The sequence below is a fragment of the Malania oleifera genome, chromosome 6 (assembly GCF_029873635.1).
Source record: "Malania oleifera isolate guangnan ecotype guangnan chromosome 6, ASM2987363v1, whole genome shotgun sequence".
Taxonomy (NCBI): domain Eukaryota; kingdom Viridiplantae; phylum Streptophyta; class Magnoliopsida; order Santalales; family Ximeniaceae; genus Malania; species Malania oleifera.
The window spans coordinates 84,437,697-84,447,392 of record NC_080422.1 but is presented as its reverse complement, the minus strand read 5'-3'; the positions used below and the strand labels follow the sequence as shown (position 1 = coordinate 84,447,392).

The window sequence follows — 9,696 nt, the reverse complement described above, 5'->3', positions numbered from 1 at the left end:
CTCCCCTCTTCACTTAAATGCCTAAGTATTGTATCAAAGAAAACCAAAGCCCCCAAGTAGTGTTAAGGCCTTAGAGTTCTGCCATCTTAACACATGGTTTTGTGCATGATTATTAATTGACAAGTAAGGTTAGTTAACCTTAATGTGACTATGTGGTTATTTACTTATTTTATTTGAGAACGCGCATTTTATTTAACATTTATAATACAATTAAATTTCTTTTATTTTACATTATATATCAGCTGCCAATTTTTTTTGGCTAAATTTATTTTCCTTTTTAGGTGCAAAGTTTAATATATCTAAAATAAATTTAGTAAATGTAATTTTATCTAATTTAATGAAATTTACTTTACATATATATATTTTAGAAATTTATTTTTTAAGAATATTTGATCTTAATTTTTGTTAGAAAAGATATTTTTGTCAATAAAATAATTTAGTACTTATATATAAACTATTTTAAATATCCTCTACAATTTGATTACAATTATATTTTACAAGATTTTGTAGTCAATCTTTCAAAAAATAAAGACATTTTGGTGTTTGTTTACAAAATGATTAACCTTATTTATACTTTTATGTATAGAATAGATAAAGATTTATATGCGTAAATTAATTAGTTAATCAATATACTTACGGGTTTAATTTTAAAAATATTATTTGAAACCCAATGCTCAATGATTTATTGGGTCCAAAAAATTTGTTGACAATTTGACACGAACCGCCCAAAAAGTTAAAAAATGTAACCTACGCTACACACCAAGGGAAAAAGGGCAAAAAAAAAAAGAAAAAAAAGAAAAAAAAAATATATATATATATATTTTTCACAATTGCAGAGCATCATTTCTCACTCTCAAATAAAATAAAAGCCAAACCCGAAGGCCTAAGCCTGTAGGCTGAAGCATCGAAGCTGAAGTTCCGTAGCAGAAAGCGTGAGCCACCCCATGATCATAAATACGCTGACCCACTCCCCCTTCATTCCTTCGTCTATAAAAGGAGTTGCAGAGCTTCATTCACAGCATAAACCAAATTCCCCATTTATTTCATTTCGCCTGCACAAACTTATTGCTCTGCCGCTCTCTCCTTCCCTTTTGTTTTCTATTTTATTCTTTCTTCTTTTTGTTCTTAAAGACGCAGTGGGGAATGTCTTTCTGCTCCAAACCTGCTCTCTCTCCACTCTCTCTCTAACAAATATATATATATATATATATATAAAATAAGAATAAAGCGAGCTAGAGATACAGACAAAGGGCCATTGCTTTGGGGAACGGAGAGGGTCATGGGTTCACCAGCTTTTTTAACTATCAAAATCTTCCTGTTGGCAGTGTCATATTCGTGGGTTTCTTCGGTCACAGCTTCTGTGTCTTATGACCATAAAGGTATCATTATCAATGGGCAGAGGAGAATCCTCATTTCCGGGTCCATTCACTACCCAAGAAGCACTCCCGAGGTATTAATGGCAATGCAGTCTTGTTTCTGCACATTTTTTCCTTTCTATTTTGCTTCTGGGTGTCTAGAGATTTTCTTGTTATTGTAATTTCTGATGGATTGTATATTTACGTTTGAGGAGTTTTGCAGTTTCTTGTTTCTGCAAAATTTTCTTGCCTCTTTGGCTTCTGGGTATCTCTGAATTTTATTGTTTTTATGATTTCTGAGCTTAGCTTTTGGCGTATTGTAGAATTTTTGTTTGTGGGGTTGGTGTGTGTGTGTGTGCAGATGTGGCCGGACCTCATACAAAAGGCCAAAGATGGGGGCTTGGACGTCATTCAGACCTATGTCTTTTGGAATGGTCACGAGCCTTTTCCTGGAAAAGTAAACCCAATGCATCCATTTCTTTACGAAATTAAAAAAAATTTTTTTTTTCTATTTATTTGATGGATTGAAAACCTTTAATTTTTTTTTTTTTCATTACTGAAAGGCTTATTTATTTATTTATTTATTTTTTGCAGTATCATTTCAAGGGAAGGTATGACCTGGTTCGGTTCATCAAAGTAGTACAGCAAGCAGGCCTTTATGTTCATCTTCGAATTGGTCCCTATGCGTGTGCTGAATGGAACTTTGGGTAATCACACCGATAGTTTAAGTTGTTTTATTAAATTATGATTGCATTTTTGTACGATTGCTTTTATTTATGTTGTCTGCATTCAAAGTTTCTAACTCTTTTCAAATTCAGGGGTTTCCCTGTTTGGCTGAAGTATGTTCCGGGCATGGTTTTTAGAACGGACAACGAGCCTTTCAAGGTTAGGTTATTGGAATCTTTGGTTTCACTCTTGAACCCTATGTATTTAAGCCTCCTTTGAACTTGGAAAATGTTTGAGAAACGAAAGAAAAAATTTGAAAAAATTCATTCTTTTATGTACGGTTTCGAAGAAAGTAAGAAATAAAATAATATATATGCATAGTAAATTAATGAACAAAAATTTAATTTTACACATTATTAACCTTTGAGTTTTTCTTTTACAAAATTTTAATTATATCAAAACAAATTTTTATTTTTGATAGTATTTTTTTGAGTACAAATTTTTGAGAGAGAGAAAATACAAAAAAGTATGATTTTTTTTTTTTTTTGGTTTTTGTTTTTTTTCAACCATATGTGATTGATAGTGAGTTTTAATATATTTTTTCTCCCTTGTTGACTTGTTAAGCGCAGTTTTTGTCAATTATTAATTTTTATTTCTAATTAACTATAATGAAGGCGGCAATGCAAAACTTTACAGAGAAGATAGTCAATATTATGAAGGTGGAAAAGTTGTTTAAATCTCAAGGAGGTCCAATAATTCTGTCCCAGGTAAGGAAAATCTTCTCTGTCCAGCTGTATTTCTAGAAACAGTTTCAATTATTTTATTCATTTTGGTTTTTTTAAAATAAAATTTAGCTCAACTTTGATCATCAGCCTTGGAGGGTTTGGGTTATCTTCATTCTAATTGTATTATGACAGATAGAGAATGAATTTGGACCAGTTGAATATGAAATTGGTAATCCTGGTAAAGCTTATACACAATGGGCTGCCAAAATGGCTGTTGGTCTAAACACTGGAGTCCCATGGGTGATGTGCAAACAAGATGATGCTCCTGATCCAATCGTGAGTATTTTCTGCCATTCTTTCAACCATTTCTATTTTTTCCTGTTAACATTGCCATTTTCTACTGGCATTGCAATTTTCAATGTTCTCAAACATTGGAAATGTTCCCGTTTCTTGATAATATTTTTTGTGGATTATGTTTTTCATCTAAGGTGATTTAACAAGCGCATTGTCCGCTTGCGCAGTGTTAAATGTAAAGTTTTATTTCATCTGCTCTTGACCCATCCGGTGTTTATGAATATGTCCAATTTGCCTGTTTTGGTTCTCCTTCATTTCTCTAAATTTTTAGTGTTTTAGTCAGGTAAATTTTGAGCAAATTACCTTGTTCCTTGATAATCACAGCTTATGTTAATTGAATGAAAGATCCTTCTGGACATCTCTCCCTCTAAGACATCTTAATTGATTCTGGGACAGATAAACACCTGCAATGGTTTCTACTGTGAAGGCTTCTTTCCTAACAGTAACACAAAACCCAAAATGTGGACAGAAGTCTGGACTGCCTGGTAAGTTGCATAGATGTTTTTCTTTATAATGCAGGTCAAGACTTTCTTCTCTTTCCCTAGAATTCTGCTATGATTGTATGGACATCAAACTAATTGGTTTGTTTCTTGTATTTTAATCTGCCATGGCAACACCCCCCCCCCCCAGGTATACAGCATTTGGTGGTCCAGTCCCTCATAGACCAGCAGAAGACCTGGCATATGCCGTTGCTAGGTTTATACAAAATAAGGGTTCATTTTTTAATTACTATATGGTAAGAAAATCCATTGCTTTCGTTTTCAGAGTGTGATGATCCAAAATAAATGCACATTTTTTGGTTTTATTTAATTCCTCTATTTTTATTTTATTCTCCTACAGTATCATGGAGGCACAAATTTTGGCCGGACAGCTGGCGGTCCCTTCATTGCAACTAGCTATGATTATGATGCTCCGATTGATGAATATGGTAAGCATGCCGCCTTAGCATTCTACAATATGTTTTACTGATGTTGCTCACATGCCTGGTGATTACATTGGGAAAAATCTTCTAAAAAATAACCCTACATGCATTTGATGCATTTTCATGTATGAATAATTCTTCCCCATTTTTTTTCCAATTTTATCAGGAATACAAAGGAACCCAAAATGGGGGCATTTGAGAGATCTGCATAGGGCCATCAAGCTATGTGAAGAGGCTTTAGTTTCTGTTGATCCCACTGTGATGTCACTTGGGAGAAATCAGGAGGTTCAGTTCAATTCAACTGTTTAGGAGAGAAGTCCATGTGCTCGTTGCATTATTCTTTTGACCAATTGATCGACTCCCCTGCTGATTATTTTTTTGTGACTCATTGTTTATTCTTCTAGGCTCATGTCTTTAAGGCACAATCTAGTTGTGCTGCATTCCTCGCAAACTATGACCCGACATATTCTCTGAACGTGACCTTCAGAAATGTTCTTTATGAACTGCCTCCTTGGTCTGTCAGTATTCTCCCCGACTGCAAGACTGTAGTTTTCAACACTGCAAGGGTAAGGACAACACTCTGGGCTGCGATGAGCAAAGAATGAAAAGGGCATATGCATTCCTTAATTATTGTCATGTGTTCTCAATTTTTATAAGAAAGACAAATTCATTATCCTATAAAGTTTTTTCCCCTCTATTGTAAAGTTCTTTACGAAAAATGTAAGCATAGCATAGCCTTCAAGGTTTATTTATTTAACCATTGGTTTTTTTTTTTTTGGCTACAAATGTATATCTGTGTTATATGTTCCTAAGAGTGGATTTTGGTATCATATCAATATCTGGTTACAGGTTGGGGCCCAAAGCTCATTGATGAAGATGATAGATGTGAAGGATGTAACATTCTCTTGGCAGTCGTATAATGAAGTGCCTGCTGCTGCGGATGATGCTGATGCAGTCACGGTGGTAGGGTTGTTGGAGCAAATAAATGTCACAAGAGATAATTCAGACTATTTGTGGTACATGACAAGGTTGTTGCTCCAGAGCCGACAAATCTCTCCTTTCAAACATTATCAATTTTTCTTTTTGGGTTACTGTAATGTCATTAATAACTATATTTTTTGTTCATCTTTATTGAAATGTTCTGTTGATTATTCCAGTATCAAGATAGAGCCTGATGAAGGATTTCTAAAGAATGGGCACTATCCTCTACTCACAGTTATGTCAGCAGGCCATGCTCTGCTTGTCTTCATCAATGGTCAACTGGAAGGTTGATAAGAATATTATGGCATTTTACATAATTGGAAAATTAATTTTCGGATAAATCTTGACTTATACCTGCATATTTTTCATGTTTATTTTACAAATTTCTTGGTTATTTCTTCTGGCAGGAAAGGCATATGGGAGTATAGATGATCCAAGACTAACATTTAGTGACAACGTGAAGCTGGATGTTGGCATTAACAAGATCTCTTTACTGAGCGTTGCTTTGGGTCTTCCGGTTCGTTCGCTCACCTTTTGGATGTCTCTGTTCATAGGGATCAGTAGCAGTGGTAGGGGAATCTGATATTTATGGTTTGGTTTACTTTTCAGAATGTTGGGCTGCACTTTGAGTTGAGGAATGCTGGTGTTCTTGGCCCAGTAACACTCCAAGGTCTCAACCAGGGGAAAATAGATTTGTCTGGTTGGAAATGGTCTTACAAGGTTTGTTGTCTGTTTTCCTCTTTGATTCATTCTTCTTCCACTGCCACCATAATGGGGAAGTTGGCGTTGTTATATTACTGCATATTCTATATTTGAAAGTTAAAGGAGAGTGAGGAAAATGCAGCTTAAAAAATTTCAAAATGCTCTGGGAGCAACAACTCTTGCCTAGAATTTTCAGAATATGTTGCAGCTGTGGGAATTAAATTATAACAGTTTGACTCTGGTTATTGATGGAACTATAAATGGTGTCCATGAATACTCCAAATTACTAAGAACATGATAACAAATTAGATCGCATGCTTAATAAGAAACTTGTCTAGTTATCAACTTTTTTCCCAAGAAATCTGCAGAATTTTCTCACAAATACAACTGGCACAAGCTAAAGAATCATTTGTTTACATGTTCCTGACCAGAGTTTGAAAGGTGAAGCATTAAATCTTCATTCCTTCGGTGGAATTTCTTCTATTGAGTGGGCTGAAGGATCGTTGTTGGCTCAAAATCAACCTCTGATGTGGTATAATGTGAGGATCATTCTGATAACCCTCTAATGCCTTTCTATTATGTCTTTTATGTTGTACTTATGTTCCAATGTCTCCAGACGAATTTCGACGCACCAGGTGGCAATGAGCCTTTAGCTTTAGATATGAGTAGCATGGGAAAAGGGCAAATCTGGATAAATGGCGAGAGCATTGGACGCTACTGGCCTGCATATACAGCACATGGTACTTGTAATGCCTGCAGTTATACTGGAATTTATAATGAGACAAAATGCCAAACCAATTGCGGACAGCCCTCTGAAAGATGGTGAGCAGTTTCCTCCCTTCAGTAGGGGACTAATGACATCTAAGTAGCGATATCTAGCTATCTTGTTCTTTGATACAAATTTAAGAGTCCATTCTCTTTGTGGAAAACAATATTCATTTTCTAAAAAAATTACAGAAGCACTTCCTTGTTTTCCAATTTTCCAACCTTTAGAAAGAAAAGTTGTAAAACAACACTTGTTTTCCTGCTTTCTATACAAATGGAAAAAATGGAAAACAAGGTGTCATCATTCTAATTGTTTAGAAAAATGGAAATGGAAACAGAAATTGGTTTCAGGAACCTAAATATATCTGATGAGGCTGTTGGTTTCAGGTACCATGTTCCACGCTCATGGCTGAAGCCAACTGGGAATTTACTAGTTGTCTTCGAAGAATGGGGAGGTGACCCGACGGAGATCACCTTGGTCACGAGAACAGCAGAAAGTGTTTGTGCTGATATTTTTGAAGGTCAGCCATCGCTGAGAAGTTGGCTTGTGGAATCTGGCAAGGCACTGCCCAAAGCCCATTTGTCGTGTCCACCTGGGAAGAAAATGTCTAAAATAAAGTTTGCCAGCTTTGGATTGCCACGAGGGACATGTGGAAGCTTCAAGGAGGGAAATTGTCATGCCTACAGGTCATATGATGCTCTTGAAAAGGTATGTTAAAACTATCTTCATTTAAATTTCTTCAATGTATGATGCGGAAAAGGGTAGGTTTAAACCCTCATTAGACTTTATATTTTTACATGACTCTTGTTAGGGATCTAGGAACAATAATCACACACAAGCAAAATAAATACACAAAATAAGAACACTAGATTTATGTGGTTCAGTCTAATTTGACCTACATCCACTGAGCACACCAAAATTACTATAACCTAAGAGAAAACAAGAGGAGGAGACAACACTCAACTCACACTCTTTTCACACTTTTCTTTCTCTCGCCTTCAGCACAATACTCTCACACTCCTCTCTCACACTCCACATTCATGCACAAATGCTCTCATTATATAGTTACATAGAATAGATAGTAAAGGAGGGAGTTATTGTGATTTAATGGGATGAATTAACACACGGTATTATCATTCCAGTGCATGAAAGTTGGCTCTTCCACGACTCATTCTTATTTGCAGCTCATCCTCATCAAGGCCATTAAGTCTCATCATTTAATTCTTCGTTTCCATATTTGCTTAACAATCTCCCAGTTCGAGACGGAGACACCATCTCAACTAGTTTATAGATAAATGATGTGCTCAAATATGTCTTCAAGCATAAAGACCAACTAAAGTTGAGCACAACTTTAACTTTTCTGTAGTCACCACCTTTGTCAATATATCTGCTGGATTCTTGCTACCTTAGATTTTTTTAAGTGTCAACACTCCATCCTCTAACAGAGATCTGACGAAGTGATAACTTAATCCAATGTGTTTAGTTCTGAAATGACATGCAGAGTTCTTTGCTAGATGTATCGCACTCTGACTGTTGCTGTGCAAAACATTTCTCTCATCCTTTATTTCGAGCTCTGTTAACAAACCTTGAAGTCAAATCATCTCTTTACTGGTTTCTGTCACTGCTACGTACTTATCTTTTGTAGTGGATAGAATAACAATTTTCTAAATCTGTGACATCCAACTAATAGCTGTTATGCCAACATTGAACACATATCTGGTGATGCTTCTGCGATAATCAATTTCACCAGCAAAATTGGCATCAACATACCCTTAAATTTTCAAGTCTCTTATTGTTAGGCAAATATGGAAAGGGAGATTAGACTTAATGACCTTGATGAGGATGAGCTGCAGATGAGAATGAGCCGCAGAGGAGTCAGCTTGCATGCGTTGGAATGATAATAGCGTGTGCTAATTCATCCCATTAAATCACAATAGCATCCTTCTTTTACTATCTATTCTCTATAACTATATAATGAGAGCATTTGTATGTGAATGTGAAGTGAGTGTGAGCGAGGAGTGTGAGAGTATTGTGCTAAAGGTGAGAGAAAGAAACCTTTCGTTTTCTCTCAGGTTATAGTAAATTTGGTGTGCTCCGTGGACACAGGTCAGATTAAACCGAACCACGTAAATATGGTATTCTTATTTTGCGTATTTATTTTTCTTGTGTGTGATTATCGTTCCTAAATCCCTAACAATTCTCACATCCATGACAACAAAAATCTACTCGCATTCAATACATGACAGCAAAAATCACACGCATTCAAACACAGTTGGAAATAAGAAAAGGGCATGCGCAATCCATTGTCCGCAGTATGCTAGAACTTGATGCATATTAAGATCTCTATGAACACAAAATAAGAACTTTACAACTTTCTTTCTTTCAACATACAATAATTAACTTGCGAACACCACATTTCTTCATTTTTAACTTTCTTTAGAAGCATGCCGGCACTTATTCCAATAGTTTGACTGTTGTGTTAATTGATTTTTGATCTGGATTACTACTTAAGCTGCCTGTGTTTGGGTTGCTCATGCACCTTCTACTTCCGCTTCTGTTTTCAGTATCATATGTTGTTTTGTTTTTACCTTCTAATAAGCACAAGGATCTTTTGCAGAATTGCATTGGGCAGCAATCTTGTTCCGTAACTGTAGCTTCTGAAGTTTTTGGAGGAGATCCATGTCCGGGTAGCAATAAGAAACTCTCAGTTGAGGCTGCCTGCAGCTGAAGTAAAAAAAAATGATTAGCAAAGTAAGTGGTGGCCAAGTGAATTCTTTGGTCACTAAAACTACATTTTACAGCTTTCAAACCTTTTTTTTTGTTTTTTTTGGAAAAAAAAAAGGGGGGGGGGGGGGGGGTTGTGGGTGGTGGGGGGATATTCAAGTACAGGCATCCTAGCTGACCAGGTCAAGTGGTTTTGGTTTTCCCTGAGGATGATTTATACAGTCGCCAAGCAACCCTGGCCAAAAATTGAAGTCAAGAAGATGACTGCAAAGAAGCTTCATGTACATAAAACAAGTTTTTTGTTTTTTGGGGTGGGGGTAATATAAAGGTTGATTAACATAGGCAGTCACATATTTCATTCCTTCCAAGTTTGCTCTGGTTCGATGGGACTCCGAAGTCCTACCTTCATATACAACTGTTGGCCGGGGGATCATGTAGTTTTATTGTGATTTCTTTGAAAGAATAAGTGTGACTGGTATGGAAAGTAATAAATGCTAAATT

The 9,696-nt window shown here is 35.9% G+C and overlaps 1 protein-coding gene across 1 annotated transcript; it reads left to right on the top strand.

The window, feature by feature from the left end:
• The first annotated feature begins 874 nt into the window (after window positions 1-874).
• Window positions 875-9,275, top strand: LOC131158364 (beta-galactosidase). The gene is made up of 19 exons (XM_058113189.1): window positions 875-1,450; window positions 1,717-1,812; window positions 1,950-2,062; window positions 2,174-2,240; window positions 2,696-2,788; window positions 2,939-3,082; window positions 3,497-3,585; window positions 3,731-3,836; window positions 3,941-4,028; window positions 4,189-4,307; window positions 4,427-4,588; window positions 4,872-5,050; window positions 5,180-5,289; window positions 5,411-5,520; window positions 5,613-5,723; window positions 6,137-6,244; window positions 6,322-6,527; window positions 6,858-7,179; window positions 9,089-9,275. The coding sequence occupies exons 1-19, from the start codon at window positions 1,280-1,282 to the stop codon at window positions 9,197-9,199; spliced, it is 2,505 nt and encodes an 834-aa protein (XP_057969172.1). The 5' UTR covers window positions 875-1,279; the 3' UTR covers window positions 9,200-9,275.
• Window positions 9,276-9,696: the final 421 nt, after the last annotated feature.

What these genes read in the sequence shown, in the direction of transcription:
- LOC131158364 (XM_058113189.1), top strand. Translation starts at nt 1,280, where the DNA reads ATGGGTTCACCAGCTTTTTTAACTATCAAAATCTTCCTGTTGGCAGTG. An exon ending in CATCAATGGTCAACTGGAAG is followed by an intron (nt 5,290 to 5,410) that starts GTTGATAAGAAT and finishes TTCTTCTGGCAG; the next exon opens with GAAAGGCATATGGGAGTATA. An exon ending in AACCTCTGATGTGGTATAAT is followed by an intron (nt 6,245 to 6,321) that starts GTGAGGATCATT and finishes CAATGTCTCCAG; the next exon opens with ACGAATTTCGACGCACCAGG.